Source organism: Corvus moneduloides, chromosome 1, assembly GCF_009650955.1.
Source record: "Corvus moneduloides isolate bCorMon1 chromosome 1, bCorMon1.pri, whole genome shotgun sequence".
Taxonomy (NCBI): domain Eukaryota; kingdom Metazoa; phylum Chordata; class Aves; order Passeriformes; family Corvidae; genus Corvus; species Corvus moneduloides.
Window position 1 is genome coordinate 3817619 of NC_045476.1, and position 17414 is coordinate 3835032.

Below are 17414 nucleotides of genomic sequence, written 5' to 3' on the forward strand. Positions count from 1 at the left end.
GATAAATCTGCCTGGGTTTAAGAGATGTGATGTATGAGTTTTCAGTAGTTTTTCTTTTCATAAGGAGAAGATCTGAGAAAATCTGTTAACAAAGTGTCTAAATGGGAGAGTCTCAGCTAAGTGGAAGTGAATGATGAGCACTGAACACTTCTCTGAGGTGAATGAGCACTTTCAAATATATTTGACCTGATCTAATTGCTGTCTTTGTTGAAAGGAGATGGTAAATCTTTTTCAAGAGACCTTTTTTCCCATCTAGTTTCTGAAACTCCTCTTGCATTGTCACTGTAAACAACCAGTCTTAGTGCCCAGCTTCCATGTCAGCATGACAAGAAATCAGTGGGTATTTAAAGAGCAAGGAAATTCAGCTCTGAAGGACAGGAGCTTTCTGAGGCATCCTCCCTTACAGCCCTTTGTGCAGTTACCTGTATTAAACTAAATCTGACATGTGCTGAAGCATCACCAACTCTTTTATCCTCTTTGGAACACCTGGAACGTTTCCTTCACCTCCAGTTCTTGCCTAATGTTCTTGCTGGATGCAGCTTTTCTTTAGGGATGGTGTTGGCATAAGAAGACTGCCTTGCTCCCCTCTTTTGTTGTTTAATTTCAGCCCAGATCAAATTTATTGTGCTGCTTCCAAATCCCTGGAGCCAGTGTTTATGTCCCAGCAAGGTGGTACATAAACCTGTGGCTGATGAAGCCAGCAAATTTGGGGTTTGGAAACTTCACTTCTGGATTTGAAGAGAAGATCTTCATATCAGCTTTAGGAAAAGAAGGGAAAAATTGAAATATGGGGAAAGAATGTTGAGGAAAACACTGAGCTGAGTGGAAACAGTGACAAGTGTCGTTTTTAGTGCTCTGAGAGGGGTCCAGAATGTTGGGGGGGCTGTTCTGTCCTTTTTTGGATTGTGAGGAGATTTATATGACAAAGCCTAAGATAAATGCCCTGAATGTAAAGCTGTGCAAGGTGTGCAGAGTTCGGTGCCAGCATGAGATGATGTATTCTTTCCATCCACACCCTTATCATCATGGAACTGCATGGAGAGTGAATACCCCTGTTTACTGCAGTTCCCAGAGCTGTTTGAGTGGTACAGACAGCGCTGACATCACAGATATGTGGGTCTTTAAAAGATGCGTGTGATGATGTTGGAGCTGCCACACCACGTTTGCCAGGCTACAGAGAACCCAAAACCACACGGGATGGTTCAGAGATGGCCCACTTATCATTCCTGCTTGAAATAAGCTCCAGATCTTAAGATTCATCAGGGAGTTTAGCCAAGAAATGAAGCTGGTGGAATGCTTTTCTTAGACTGTCACAGCATGTGCTGACAGCGTTTTATGCGCTATAAAATTAGAAGAGATTTTAAAATCCCCTTTCTCCCTCCCATGCCATTTCAAACCCCCAAAGAGACAATAATTACCAGGTGATAAGAAAGCACCTTCCCACATAACAGCAGGCTTTCCACATGAGAGATGCAGTGTATTAATCAGGTTATGGCAGGGGAACAGCCTCTTTTCCTCTTTTCCAGCTGCCTTTTGCAGAAGATTATTCAAGGTCTTTCTGGCCAACAAGTGATCACTCGGCTCCTTGTGCATGGAGGAATCTCTTGTGGAGGATCACTTGTGTGCGGGCTGGGAGATGTCTTGGGAAGCTGGGCTAGAACAGAGACCCAGGAGCAGTGCACAGTCCCATCTTGCTCTCAGCGAGCCAAAGGCGTATCTCTGATCTGCCTTTTCTGATTGATAAGGTGCTGTGAACATGAAAACAACCCTTACAGAACAATATGGTGCTTCACAGTTCCCTCTCAAAATTAATCTTGTACTTCTTCACTTCCTTTTTGATATCACTTGCAAACCCAATTTCCTGGTGCCTGTCCAGCACTAGCAAACATTGTATGAGATATTATTTCTCTCATGTTTCTGATCTCACTTAAAGTTTCAATACGTGCTGTCCTAGAGGGAAGGACTGGTACATGATTCATAGTCCATGCTATATTTTGGGAAAGGGTAGAAATGCAGCAGTGGAAGCAGCAATATAAAGCATGGGAAGGGGAGCCCTGGGTGGTTTAAGCAGTTGGTGAACTTTTAAATCCAGGCTTTAGCAAGGAGGTGCATCATCAGCCTAGCAATTGCTTATCTACAAACCCAGCTATTGCCTGCTGCCCTTCTTATCAGGTAAAAACATCTCTGGACACTGAGTTCCCTGTAGCACTGCTGTGCTGGGTGATTAATTCAATAAACTTTTTGGCACTATTTTCAAGGATGGGAAGAGAAAAACTGAGAGGGAGGCAGAATTGGAGCTCAAAAGCCCAGTACTCTATGGTAATTGCTTTAATGAAAGTTTCCTGTTCCTCATTGTGGCTGTGTAAGAAAGAAGATCTGAGCTGGGTGTAGCTTTTCTCCTGGCAATAGCTGTTTTTAAACCTTATTCTTCACCCAGTGGGAGAAGGAATTTATGTGGAGGGACAACCCACAGAAAATGTAGCACTGTTAGTGTCTGTAATAGGCTTTTGAGACTTAGAATTATTGTTGTGTTTCCCTGTATCTGCAGGAACTTTACTTTCTCATCTCAAACAAACCTAATCTGTGATGGCCTAAAGGAGCTATTTATAACCTCCACATCTGCAATCTCCACAGTCAAAATTCAGCCTCTTGATGTTGCTGAATATTTTGCTCATCCTGTAAAATTGTGTGATTAGGGAAGGGGTTCTACTCAGACACCTCAAGTTCACTTCACAGAAATTGGGAGGGCTTGCCCATTCTCATCCCCTTTTTAAACTTACATTATTAGAAGGGGAAATGTGGTTCAGCAAAACGAGCTCATATCTGCCAAGAAACATCTGGAATTTCTTTATGTTCCTTTTATTAGGCTTAGCTATGAAAGCTGGCAGGGGCTGCTTTGGCAAATGGTCACCCGTCTCATGTTTGCAGGCTTTTTTTGTCTTGCAGACAGTCTGTTTCTTCCCTGCCTTCTCCTGATGAATATTTAGGCTTGGGGAAGACACGGTGCTTCCTGGCAACCACACACAGCACGAACTGACAGCAGCGTATGTTGTGTTTTTGTCCAGACGTCCCAAGACGTGCAAGTGTGACAGGATCTGTCTGAATCATCCTGGAGGGCTGTGATTTTCTAAAAGACGAGGATTCTTACAAAGTGCTGGATGTATGATCTGGACAACAGTTTGAAATGGGGAAAAAAAAACCCCAAAAACCAACTAACAAAGAGAATCCCTGTCAGGCCAAGCAACTATTGTGGTTCCTGATGGGCGTTCCTGTGGTGCAGGCAAACCCCCAGTGCTGACTCAGGAATAATAATCAGGTTTTGCAGATCCTCCTGGCCTGTTAGCCCAACTCCTTCCCTGTGTTGTGTGTGGTGTTTTCTCTCACCTTCCTGGGTTGCTCTTATTTTCTGTCTCTCCCGTGTGGTGCTTTCCTCTCACAGCCTCTGCTGCTGGAGCAGAGGTTTCATCTGAATTCCTTGTCAAAAAGTGTTTGGACCCTACCAGGCAAACATCCCATTTTGGGTGCATTTGGGAGTCTGCTCTCATCCCTCCTTTTCTCAGCCACCTTTCCCATTATTTTTGCAGAGTTCTGGGAGCAGGTCAGGATTATTCCCAGTGAACATTGACTCTGTGCCATCTTGAACCATTCCTATAGCTGCTGTGCTTTGCTTTTGTGACTGTAACTCATAGATTCCTGAATAAATTCCAGGCAGCAGAGGCTCTGTGAGAAGACCATTGCATCCCACATTCCCCCTTTGCTGAGGCAAAAACTAGAGTAGAGGGAGGCTGCACACACTCATTTCTTTCAAGAGCAAAATTGTCTTCTCAAGTCATCTGTCCTGCAACCCCAGCCTCCAGCTCCTTTCCTCTCCCTCTCCCTCCTTGTTAATCAGATCTTAGTGCTTCTCAATTCCACAGTGCTTTACTACAGGTAATAAAGTACAGTTACACCTCTCATTATCATTGCTGTCTCTGTGCATTCAGTAATTATGCCAGGTGACTAATTGAATTCTGAATTTCAACTAAGAAGCAATTACCATAAAGATCAAACATCATTACCAGACTGTGCCCTTCCAGCCTTCCAGAAGGGGGTTAGGGAGGGAGTTTCGTGGCTCTGTGCTCTCCTGGTCAGTCAGGCTCAGAAACAAATTGTGCTGCAGCCCTGGGTGATGCCTTTCCTCCTCCTGGTGCTCTGCAGCAATTCACTGCCACTGCACAACAAAGGGAGAATTAATGACCTGTTGGACTAACCAGCAGAAAAAGCATTTTCTTTGGTTCTACCTTTCTCCCTCGTGTGTTTTTTAGGTGGCTGTGTAGGTGGAAGTTCCCTTCCATGTGGGTGGAAGTGTTCTGGCCTGGGGAATCTTCCCTAGTAACTTGTGCATGATCAATGCAAACACGAGTTGGATGATAGCCTGTTCCTTAAAACAATTGCATCACCCAGAATCAAGTGAGGGAAGTCTTTAAAATAAACATAAAGTGTTTGTTCCACACCAAATTACAGGCCCACCCAGGCCAGTGTTTTGTTTGGCCCAAGCACCTAAATTTATGTGTGAAGATGCTTCTATTTGCCGTAGTGATTAAATCCCTCCTATTATCAATGTGGGGTCTATGGAAGAACAACTCAGCTCCATAAAGTAAATGGCCATGCATCAGGTGAATCTGTCTAGACTGTGCTGGCTGTGATCTTGACATCAACTAATCAGCTTAAATTTAGGAATTTAAGTATGGTTTGATGGCCTGGATTAAGTAGATACCGTGGACACTGCAGGTGACCTCAAATAGTGCTGGATGTCTCTCTGTCAGCATGGACATTGAGTCTTCACTCACTCATGAACATCTGCATCAGGACATCAGGATTTAAATGGCTTAATCTTGAACTAGAGAGGAGTATAAGAATAGGAGCAGTATGAAGAAAGACTCTTCTGGGTGCTCTTTGAGTTTCCAGCAGTCCAAGTTTCTGTGACTTGCTGAAGTACAAGTGATGTCTGTGTATCTTTTTGTGTGTGTGATGCCTTCTCCTGGTCTTAAAATCAAGAGTCAAACACGGTTAGAAGGGGAAAAGGGATTTTACCTTGGTATTTATTTTAAGGATCCTTAGGTGCACACGTCCAGGTCAAATGCACTGAAATGCACCCCGCAAAAATGCACCCCCCAAAAAATTTGGTATAACATTATAGGTTTTACTAATTAGCATATCTATGAAAAATTCCCCAATGAGAGGCTCAAGTGAGCCCCCAATCCCCAGGGAGCCTTCTCCTGGATGGTTCTATCTCAGTTTACAGAATGTGTTCTGGAGAGCACCTTGGGGTCTGGGGCACACTGATCCCCAGCTACGAAGCTTCTAAAATGTTGAGTCTCAGCTTGACAAGCAAGTCCAAGAATGTAGGGAAAAAGCACTAAGAATACAGAAGTTGTAAAAAAGGTGTAACGGGTATAAAAGAAAAGGCAAAAAATTTTCATGGCATCATGTGTGATACCTGGCCTTTCAGGAAAGATTAATTTGAGTAACTGGGTGTGGAAATAAGCCCAGCATGAATGCAGGGCTTTTATTTTGCAATAGGTTTTTGGGGAGTCATGTACTTTCTGTTTTCTGTTCAGCTGGAAGTGAAGAGGTTTGGGTTGGGGGTTTGGTTTGTTTTTTATATTTTGTTGGGCTTTTAAAAATCAGTTTATTTTTTTGCCTTGTGCTGAAAACCAGGTGAAGGGAAAAGATGATAACTTGAGGAATAGAGCTTTGTAATCTCCCTCTTTCATCTTTCTTCTTGAAGACACATGGAGGTCTGAGCTGGAAACCTTTGGGTTCTGTGTGTGGTCACAGCTGGGGATGTCTCAGGGATTTACCTGCAGACTGCACAAAGCCCTGGGAGGCTGCAGGCAGGATTAGCCAAGCATTTATCTAGTGCTGCTGAGCCTCTTCACTGGGATTTCTCTCCCTGTCTTCTGGGTGTTCCCCCAGCTGTTTCTGTAACAGCCCAGCCCTGAGATTTCAGAACAAGAGTTTCCTCAATCACAAGCCGTGAAATAATTTCCTAAGGAAATTAATATTATATAGAGATAATATATAATTGAATAATTATTATTTTTGAGTTATAATAGGAAGCTTATCACAGGAGCTGTAAGCAATTTGGGATGAAGAAGGCAGCTTCCAGGATGATTCCCCAGTCATCCTTCTGAGGAGTGATTATCTTGGGAAAGGGCAAGTTTGGGAATTGCATACCACTGCCCATGCCTCAATCCTGAAACAATTCAAAATTAAGCTGTGAAGAAACAGAATATTACTATAAAAGAGTTATATTTTATGGAATTTATGTTTTGTTAACCCTGGAGGAATGAAAGGAGTGAAAAATATTGCAAGAAGTTGTGTTTCCTGCGGTGAGCCATGTGGGATTAACTTTCCAGGAATCAGAAAGTCAAACGGAATGTGTGTTTTCTTTTGTGAAAAGTTTTATAGAAGCAGGTATTGAAGGACGTTGAAAAGAGCCATTTTTCTGACAGTTCTGTACAATTCAGTCTATAGGATTTTTCTAATGGCACTGCTTGCTGCCAGGAGCCCCAGCCTGGGGCAAGGAGAGTTCAAGGCTGGGTTGGTTGGGGCTTGGAGCAACCTGGTCTAGTGGAAGGTGCCCCTGCCCATGGCAGGGGGTGAGCTGGATGATTTTAAAGTCCTTTCCAACCCAGAATATTCTGTGATCCTCTGTACAAACAGAACTGAGAACCTCAGGTACCCTTAATCTTTGTAGGTCCAACGGAGAGTGCCTTGGGCTAGAAACCCAGAGAAATGTTTTTCTGAACTCTGAAGGAGCCTGGAGCACTTCTAAACTCCTGAAAGGTTCTGTTCCTGCCTTTGCTTTTGACCTGTTCTATGATCTGGGTGAAACACTTGAGCTCTTTAGCAGCTGGGAAATCAATGCAGCAAGTGAGCATAATTAGGCTGCTCGAGCTTCTCGTAAACGTTTTTAGGATTTCTTGGCAAAGGAAAACAACAGAAAACTCATCAAAGTTTCTGATGTGCTTGAAAGCCTGAAGACACATCGAGCTGAGCCAGACAGAGCCTAGTTTAAAATATTTTTCAAGGGGAACATTTCTTGCCTAAAGTTTGATTTATCTGCCTTCCAAGACTCTCCTATAAGTGCATTATATTTCTGTACAAATGTAAAAAAAACCCCAGCTGTGACATCTGGAGAAAACCTCTCGGCACAACGCTCGGCTTTCAGGTTGATGTTGGCTGATGTACAAAGCAATAAGCCTTGGTTGGGTAACTGTTCTTGCCTCTCCTTATTTTTGTCAGAACATCCCTCATTCACAAATAAAATATGTGGAGACAGATTCTTTTTGTTTTTTCCCAGTCTCCTGGATGTCACAATTATGCCACTGTCACTTATGATTTCTAGAAATAGTAAGCAGCTGTCCTGATGCTTTGTGAATCCTACCTGGCTCGAGCTTGTCACTGCAACAATCAGAAAAAAATAAAAAGCACCAAAGAGGGAGGGTGGCACATGAATAAATAATTTATAGCCCCATGATTCAGCCCCTATTTTTAGAGGCTCACTGTTTTTCTGAGACTTTGAAAAGGGGCTAAGAATAGTCTATACATGAAGTGATGTGTCCCTTATGCAACACAGGGTTTTTTCTGTCTCATTTGATCTGACTCCTATGAAATCTGGGCAGCCAATCTGAGGAATTTGTATCACGCAGTTCCCGTTGGATTTATTGGGGATCATTGTGGATAAGTACCCAAGAGAAAAATTTTTTGCTTAATACCAAACAAAATGTCTTATTTTGAACTTTAAATGAATAAAAATAATTTGGAGGAGATGCTGGGAGAATCTTGCAATGTCCCAGCATTTAGAATCCCCTGAAAAAAAAGGAATCTTTTAAGCTGGATTTCATAATTTCATGAATTCCTCATGAAATCCAATATTGGAAAGACCTGAGTTGAACTCCATGTTGTGAGCAACTGAGCAATTGTCTTGGGATACAATATTCAACACTGGGATATTTTGGGTTGTTTTACTCCTGTTTTCTTTGAATTTATCTAAGTTTTTTCTTTGGGGGAGTAAAACCTGGGTCCAGTTTCCATTTACCAAACCTAGCAAGTGATTTTTGCTGCCCCAGAACTGTGTGTTTCAAAATCCATTTATTCAGCTCAGAAGATGTCATCCAGCTTTAATTGTGGCACTGTGACAAAATGGGTTTTCTCCACTGTCTCTTCTGATTTTGCAGGCCAGCATATCACAGAAACTATTTTAATGTATATCTAAGGTGAAACCTCACTTATTTGAGCTTGCTTTCCATTGGAAAATTTGGGATAAACATCTTCATATTGGGGGCACCATGGACTGGCTGCTTTGCTGTGCCCTGAATCCAGAGTAGGAGGGGATTGGTGAGATGTGGACAAGACTGGCTACAAGTTGATATTCTAAAATTACAAGATTGAACTCCACCTGTGGCATATATTCAGAACTAACCTACCTTGAAAAGGAAGCCAAATTGCTCAGCTTGGTCAGAGGGCAGTACAGGGGCAAAAATAGTTCAATAGTTGTCTTAAAAAGTGAAGAAAAATATAGATACAGGATATCAACAAAAAAGAATCCCAGTGGAGAGATTTAACATACTGTCTGTAATAGTTTTACAGAGTAATTACTGAAAATTCTAGGGGTTTCCACTTTTTAATGTGGACTGAAGAAGTCCTGTGGGTAGGGGGTGGATGACATGACCCACTATGCTCTTGCAAGGTGTTCGTTGCATCTGTGGGTCTCTTGAGACTGCCACCGTCACTGCTAACTCCACTTCCCAAAGCCCTGTGTGTTCTAGGGAGTGTGTTCAGTGGGGTTCTGGTGTTCTGATTGATGGACCCTTCATTTCAACCCAGCTGACAGCTGACATGGATCAGCAAGCTGTCAAAGCAGTCACACACCCTCAGCTCAGGGCTTAGCAGGCTGTTTTATTTATTTACTCATTTTTCTGTTTTTTCCCTTCACTCCAGTAGCTGATGAACTTGTCTCAAGATTCCATGGCCACTCTGTGTCCGTGGAATCCAGGAGATGAAAGTCATAAATAGCCAGAGAAGTCAGATTTCCATTTTAATGATAACTGGAAATGTAAACCTTGTCAAAAATCATCTACATGACACATGGCAAGACAACTAAAATCTCATTCAAAACCAGCTTAGTTCCAGTTGCCAGGGACAAGATCCATTATAGCAGTGCCTGCGTGCAGTGTCTGAATTGTCTTTCACTCACTAAGGACTGGGAGGATGTGGTGAACTTCCTGCTGAGAACGACATCCACTTACCTTTACCCAGTGCTCCTGTCTCCTGTTTGTGTTGTGCTTTTAGTGGACTTTCAGTGAGTAAACACAAGCCTGCCACCAGGCCAATCCATACAGATTGAGTTAGCACTACCTGAAGGGCTTTGTTTTCTTCAACAGGGTCAATAAAGAAAGAAAAACGCAAAAATACCACTCATCAAACGTTTCCCCTTCACAGATCCCATTCAGAAATGCAGCATCATTTGCAGTTAGGAATGAAATTAAGGACAAGGTTTTACCTCTTAAACTGATGTCAAACATTGTACCTGAGCTGTGTTTTAAAGCTGTTTCAGAAGATAATTTTATGTTGTTAATCACAGAACCGTGGTGTTATGATCCGGTTTAAACCCAGAAAAGCAAAAAAAGCTAAGTCTCTGTGCATAAACGGAAAGAACTTAGAAGGTTCAAAATATTCCCAGAAACGAGATTAAAACCAAACAAGGTTAGATGTTGATGCCAAAAAATGGATGTATTTTATTTAATAGTAAAAGAGGCAAAGAGAAGGGAAGAGAAAAGAAAGAGAGAAAGAAATGGAAAAAAGAAGTGTGTGGGGGAGTGGGGGAACAGGGAGAGGTGACAGGGGTTAGGTGGAAGCACATCACCCATCCGATGACCCAACGATGTCTCGTTGCTCCTCTCCATCTGCTCTGCTCGTGGTGAGGGTCCCCCATCACCTCCATGGCTGTGCTGCCACACGCCACCACACGCTGCCACACGCCAAAGAGTACAGAATCCCGTGGATTAATATATGGTGTGGGCCAGGTGGGAACGCCCACGTGCCTCCTTTGCAGGGGCTGGCTTGACACTGTCCCTTGCAACACTGAGGGTCTGCTGCATCACCTCTGGTGCTCTGGTGCAGGGTCTGGGCACCCCTTTGAGGGGGGCCCCTGCAATGGGCCATGTCACCCCCTCCTGAGATGGGCCATGTCACCCCCTCCTGCTGTGGATAAGCTTTCCCCTCCCCTGGTGAGGATCCCTCAGCTGGGCTCCTGTGCACAGTGGAGGATGGGCGGTCACTGCCCCTCTGACCAGAGGCTTCCCAAGATACCCAAAGCCTCTCCTCCCCCCGCCCTTTGGTTCCAGGGTCTGTTCGAGCCTGGCAGCTGATAGGCCTGGGGATGTGGTCTCCACCTTGGAGGCGTTAAGCCTGTGCTTTGTGAATGTCCCCAGCCCTGAGTGGTTACTTTATCTTATCTTCATCATCGAGCGGTGTAAGGCCTCAGTCAGGGCCCCATTCAGGGTTCGTTTTCTCTGCAGCTTTTGTAATACAGTTCTAAAAGTCCTTCAAGAAAATATTGAAGTCATAAATTACAATATTTCAGTCTCTGACACACGGGATGGCTGAGGTCTGGTCCAACACCCCGCAGGGCCACCTGCAGCCCAGGAGCATGTCTTTAAAAGTTTTTAAGTATCTCCTAAGAGGGAGACTCTACAACCTCCCTGGGCAACCTGTTCCAGTGTTCTGTCACCCTCACAGTAAAAATGTGTCAGTGGATTCTAAGGAGCAGAATTGCGGTTGGGATGGCAAATGTTGGATGTTGCTGCTCCGTTTTCTGTTCAGACACTCACTGAGGGCTCTTTAGAAGAGTCTCTGGCAGTGTAGTTAATGAAGTATAATGAATTGGGGTGGAATTCATTTTGCATGTGTTTAGATGACTAAAAGCCACAGTTGTGTCTGGGATAAAGGTCCTTGGGTTTATTTATGAAAAACTGCTCACATCCCGCGCACGTTTTCCCAGAGGTAGTCTGGTAATACTGGTGCTGAGTGGCAGGGATGCTGAAGAGGGTTATGGGAAAACTGGAAACAGAATTTGTATGTCTCCCCCGTTTATCAAACACCAGAGTGTGAGGAGTCCTACAAAATGAATAAATAAAGTTGGTGAGTTTCTCTCATGTCCTTCCATGTCAAATGAAAATCATTTTTCATTATTATTGATGTATGGGCTCGAATCTAGGTTGATCAGATTCTTTTTATTGAAACAACAAATATGCTGGAGTTACTTAAAAATCCTGTTTGCCCTGAAAACAGACAGAGTTGTGATTATCACAGTCTGTTTTTTTGGATAAATGCAACATTGATTTTCTTCTCCATTCATGGAACTTTTGCTCTCCACCCAGGAATTTCTCACTTGCTCTTAAATGGTTCTACTCCACCAAGAAAAGTTCAGGCTCTTTGTAGTGTGCATGTGTGGGCATGTGGGTATAAATACATAAAAGTGAGACATTCCTGTAGGTGTTTCATTGTTTATCTGGATCTGTTCTGTGAAGATTTATAAAATAATAGACTGAGCTGGACTTTCCCAAAAGCTGGAATCAGGGAGAATTGGGTATCCCAGTTGTATTCCTGCCAAGGCTTTGCTGTAGTCATGCTCAGATCTTTTACCTACTTATTTGTGATGTGGAATGAAGTTTTTTTTCAGGGGTGGAGACCCCTTTTACATCACCTTGGAGTCCATGAGAGCTGCAAATGTTGGTGCTGCTGCTGTTGTGGTGCCTCTGGGCTCTACCTGCTGTCCTTTTTGGTGGAATATGACTCTGATCAGCACCCCTGAGTCAGCCCTTAGGGGAAATAGGCATTTGTAGCCTGGAGGGGTTGAAATACGTTTTCTGAAAGATAGAAACCCTGAGCACTCCTGGATATTCCTTTGTGTTCAGGCAGTTCCCTTTTACCTCCCTGCCTGTCTCCTGGACTGATGATTAGGCAGAAAAAAACCAAGAGCCACGAATCTACAACAAAAGGAAATCAACCTTTTCAGAGAGGAAGAAGAGACCACAGACTGAGGCCCAGAAATGGATATTGGATGATGTGTCAAGAGCTCTGTGCATAAAGGCTGAGTGCTGCCTGTGCCATCCTGAGTCACCTACTGCTCGTTACTCATTTGCATGACCATTAAATCTCTTTGTCCAGTTGTGTTATATGAGTGCAAATGCACACAGAGCACAAATAACCACATGTTGTAACCACCAAATCTCTGTTTCGTGTATTTCTTCTTTAGAATAAAGTCAGGAAGGAAGGGGAAATTATAAGAAAAGTATGCTGAGTTCTTCAGTGTGTCGTTTGTCTAGGAAAATGAAATTTTACACAATTGTTTTTCAACTAAAAAAAATAGTGCTAATAGCTGCATTTCTTTCTTTTTATGATTAGCTCTTGTTGCCCTAGAAAGATCATGTAAGTGTTCTTTTCTTCCTGGGCATTCATTGTTTGTTGCTAAAATGGAGTTCTCCATTATGATTCTTCCATTTTTTTCTTATTTTTTGGTGACAGTCATTAAGAAAAACTGAACTTAATCCAGGGTCTTTCTGCACACAGTGCATGAACAGGAGCTGCTTCCTCCAGGTGCCTGCAGTGAGGTTCTTACCCTGCAGTATTACCTCACTCAGTAAATGAGATGTTTTGCCTTTAAAGCACTGAGTAAAAGAGCTGCATTGTGTCATTAAAAGATAGAGAGACAGAGAGGGAAGGAAGGGATGGAAGGGAAGGAAGGGATGGAAGGGAAGGAAGGAAAGGAAGGAGAAAGGGAGGGAGGGAAAGAGGAGAGACCTTTGTTGTAGGGTATAAATTAGTAATGGCAGCTGGAGTTTGGAATGAGATATTCCCAGAAGCCAGATCTGCTTGCTGCTGTCGTTTCTGAGAAGTGACTGCTACTGGAGGAGATCCTGGAGTAGAGAAGTTCCGAGTTTGATTTTACCCCCTCCTGTTCATACACTCACCATGTGGGAGATCTGCTGTGACAGCTCGAAGAGCTGCACTGATGTGGGTTGTACGTTCCCAGTGCTGATTGTGTTTGTGCTTTCTCCAGCTGAGCTGGAGGGATACAACCAGGGAAAATGAAGAGTCAGAATGAGTAAAACAAGGGTTTGAATGAATAAAATAGGGGTTTCATAGGAGCACTATTCTGGACATGGGACTCAACATCCGACTAAGCATCAATTCATCTGGAGTTAGGAGTTTGCACAGAGAGCTTCAGCACTGGCCAAAGGAGAGGACAAATGCAAGGGCTTTTAGGGATGTAGATCGGATCCTACCACCTAAACCCCACTCAGACTGTTTTGTTTTGTTTGGCCTCATCACTCCAAAAAGAAGCAGCAGAAAAGTGCAAGCAGACAACAGCAAAATGACATTCGGTGATGTGGGTGGATACGGTGTCATCTGGAGCATCTACAGGAACTGTTATTTGTTGACTTCCCTTCTCTGTAAGAAAAAGCACCTTTTCAAAAGCCTCTTTACCTTTTTCCAAGGCTGGTGTCAGCAGCACATTTAGGACCATTTGATTTTCCTGGACTAAATTACCATGGCAAAGGCCCAAAAAGAAATTGGGTAAAGGGCAACAGCAACATCATGAAGAGTCCATCAAGAAGTTGCCTGTATTTGTCCTTTGGGGATCCTTCTGGATTTCCTGTTTTATTTTAATTATCTTGTTTCTAAGAAACATTTCAAAATAAGAATGGAAAAAAACCAAAAACCTCTTGCTTGGAATTGGATGTGCTTTTGATGAGTGGAGGAAGGTTTGTACAGGAAAACTGCAGTTTTCTCTCGTAATTCCTCGGGATGAAGATATTGCTTGCCAGAAACTGAACTTCCCTCTTCACCCCAGTATTGCCACATGTAGTTCCCAGAGCCCTGCATGGTGACATTGAATTTGGACATTAAATCTCTGCTTCAGTAAAGTCATTTGTGATTTTACTTATGCTCTGTGAGAACTGGCACCTTGGGAAAAGACCAGGAGTGGTTTCTTTTCCACAGACAATGGGTGAACACATCCTGACCTCGATGTCCCCATTTCTGAGATAATTTTGGAGAGACTGTTGTGTGCCCCCCACCTTGCCTGCCCCAGGGCTGGGAGATGTCCTTCTCTTGCTCCTTCATGTTTTTGCCCAAGTTTTACCAGTGACAGTATTGCACAGGAAGATTCTGGAAAATGAGGATGTCCAGGAATTTTTCATCTAGCTTACAGTAGGATAAATGGGAGAGAATAGAGCAGTAAGTTTACCTTACACATAACATTGTCCTCCATGGAGCACTGAACATCTAAACCTTTCTGGGTTTGAATACATCATTTAACTGCTTTTTAAAAGACTATAATAACATTAAGCTTTCTCTTGCAGTGTTCTCATACCTTTGCTGTCTTTTGAACTCATATTCTGTATGAAAAAAACTATTAATAAATACCTTTAAACACTCATAGCTTGTAGATGTGTTTGTTATTTCTTTCTCCTCTTCTCAGTGGGCTGCTCCAGTCCTCACGGAGGTGGGATAAGTTGATTTGCCTTGTAAATAATCTGTTCTGTCAATCTTTTCTTGAACCTGTGAAATGTCTAGGCTGTTTAAAGTCCAGCACAGAGTGTTCATCTCTCTTTTATTTTGGTCTGTACCAGGAAATGCCTACAGAGAATGCCTGGGCAATGGGACATGGGCTTCCAAGATAAACTACTCTCAGTGCGAGCCTATTCTGGATGACAAGGTCTGTATTTTTCCCTTCGCTCTTCTCAATGACATTTCTCAGCATAAGGGAATGCAAAGCAAAATGTAAGGTTAACGTGCTAATTTGGGACTTCCGAGAGAGATTCCATTTCTGTCTCCACAACAAAACCTCCCTGTGAATTCAGGCAAGTCACTTATCCTCTCTCCATGTCCCCTACTCACATGGTTTTTAAAAAAGGATGCTTTATCTCACTCTGTGAGATGTGTGTGTTTATGCAGATTTTTCCTAGCTTTGTTCAGAGCCTACAGCTGCTACAGTAAATGTTAGTAATAATAACAATAAGACCAAAAGCCTCTTTGGCACTAAAAATTCAGTTCAACCAGCTGATTCCACCCTATATCTGCCCATTCTAAAGTGTCATCAACAACTGACCTTTACAGATCTCAATGTTACTTCTCCTTAAGCAAATATGTAAAGGGGCAGCAGCAGAAGAAATGCATAAAAAGCAGATTTAGGTCCCAGCTGTCTTTAAGAGATTGAACCAGTCTTGCATGATAGAGGAGTTCACAGATTTAAGTTAGTGTATGGGGTTAAGTTCCTTCAGAAGGGCTGTGAGGAATTATGCAAAGCCCTTTTCTTGTCAGATGTCTCAGAGACATCATAGACATTCACCCTCGCACAGTTTAAGCCTTCAAGCCCTTCATACTCTTCCTCCTGTGTTGAGTGCTGTGGTGGGACACAAGCCCACAAAGACTTTGTGCTGTCTCTGCCAGGAGTGGCTTTTCCCTCTAGGAGCCAAGGTGGAGCCCAGCAGCTCAGACTGATCTGTTTTGGGGTTCATTCAGCTCATTCTGTCCTTGTAGTTGTGCTATGCCACGTGCAGACAGAGAGGAGGAAGACGAGATCTTCCTCTCCACATTTAGCGCTCAGGAGCTCTCTGGAGTGGTGCTGCACCCCAGACAGCCAGGATGTCCTTTGGCTGTGGTCCAGCATCCATCCTCTCAGATCCACGTGGTTGCTCAGTGTGGGTTTTCACTCGTGAATCAGAAAACAAATAATGACACACCAGCTGCTGAGGAGGACCTGCTCTTACCCCCTGGCTAATTTAATCCCCCCTCCTCTTGCTAGAGGCTTCTAGGAATTAAGAAAAGTTGTACCAGTACCTGACTGCCACCCAGGGGGACATTCAAGGTGTTCTAGCACGGTGGAGACGCTCCCATGGCAATTTAGGCCAACCTAAGCTGGGACTACCCCAGTGCAGCCCCTCCTTACAATTCATTCCCACTTAAAATGAAAAGCTAACTTGTTCTGGGTCATTTTTGTGGATGAATCAGTTCCCTAAACCATCTCAGTGCATCGTTGCAGGAGTGCTGGGGCCAGCACAAGCTGGAGGGACAAACCAACCATCTCTTAAAAATGAGCAAGAGAGGGGATGTGGAGCAGCCAGTGCTGATTTAGAGAATGAGGAGCAGAGCTGGGCAAAGACTCGATGTCTGTGGTGTGGTTTAGGTGGTACAGGAAACCTGAGCTGGCAGCAGTGAGCTGCACCCACTCAGGACAACACAGCTGCATTTTAATAACACTCATTATGTGTTTGCATGACTCCCAGCAGTTGCTGTCTCTGCACGAGCAAATACAGAGGGGTTTTATCTGAGGAGACTGGAGAAGTGTTGTGACTAGGGGACAGGATTATTCCCTTTACTCTGTTTTTGCTTTTAAAAACTTTGCAGCTATGGTGATAGCTTAAAACTCCTTAAATAGCACGTTTCTTAGACAGATGGAAGTGCAGATGTTCCCCCACCCTCGCTTACAGCGGCTTAAAAACTCATTTATTAGATCTTTAAAGATTTGTGACAAGCTTTGCAAATATTAATATTTGTGGATATTTTTGAAATCTCTCATAATGCTCAGTGTGACCGATGAATACTTTGTGATCTCAAAAAAAAAAATAGAAGAACAAAAACCCACAGATTTGCTCCATTTTGAGTAAAGGTGAGATTCAGGCACACAGGTGGTCTATTGTTATTTATTGAGTTTAGCAGATGCTAAACATCAGCCAGGAGGTAATGCCCTGTGATTTATTTTTAATCCAAAAAAACCAACACTGCTTTTAAGCTTGACCACTCACAGGCAGAGTGATAAAGAATCACATGGTTTGATTTTTAATGTGGTGAGTGATAACAGGGGATAGAAGCAGGACTTTTCAACATCAATCCCATGCTTTATGGCAGAGTTTGGGGAATGTAGCAATGGAAATTATAGGGTTTTTTCAGCTGTGGGTCAGTCTTGGGGCATCAGCTCAGTAACACACATTCTCTGGGTTATATTAATGCATCATTGCTCTGCTTGTGGTTGAGACCTGTGGCAGTAGCTGATAAAACTCTGCTCTGGGACTGATTTGCTGCTAGATCTAGTTCTGACTGAGATCTACTTCCTTAAATGTAGTTGTGGGGTGTAGTTTAAAATGTCCCAGTGAGTCTTCATGCATCTGGCAGGTGACAGTCCTTGGGAATATGTGAGTCCTTCATGTCCAGTGGAGGGAGTGGAGCTGGGGAAGGGTCTGGAGCAGCAAGAGCAGCTGAGGGAGCTGGGAAAGGGGCTCAACCTGGAGAATTAACAGGCTTAGGGGGGACCTTGTGGCTCTGCACAGCTCCCTGACAGGAGGGGGCAGCCAGAGGGG

At 43.4% G+C, this 17414-nt stretch overlaps 1 protein-coding gene across 3 annotated transcripts in view; it reads left to right on the forward strand.

The window, feature by feature from the left end:
- CRHR2 (corticotropin releasing hormone receptor 2) overlaps positions 1–17414 on the forward strand; it is a 143553-nt gene that overhangs the window by 61695 nt on the left and 64444 nt on the right. For all 3 annotated transcript variants that reach the window (XM_032095660.1, XM_032095822.1, XM_032095741.1), the window contains one exon: positions 14688–14773. In XM_032095660.1, coding sequence (XP_031951551.1) covers positions 14688–14773 — 86 coding nt within the window. The remainder of the gene's footprint in view (positions 1–14687; positions 14774–17414) is intronic.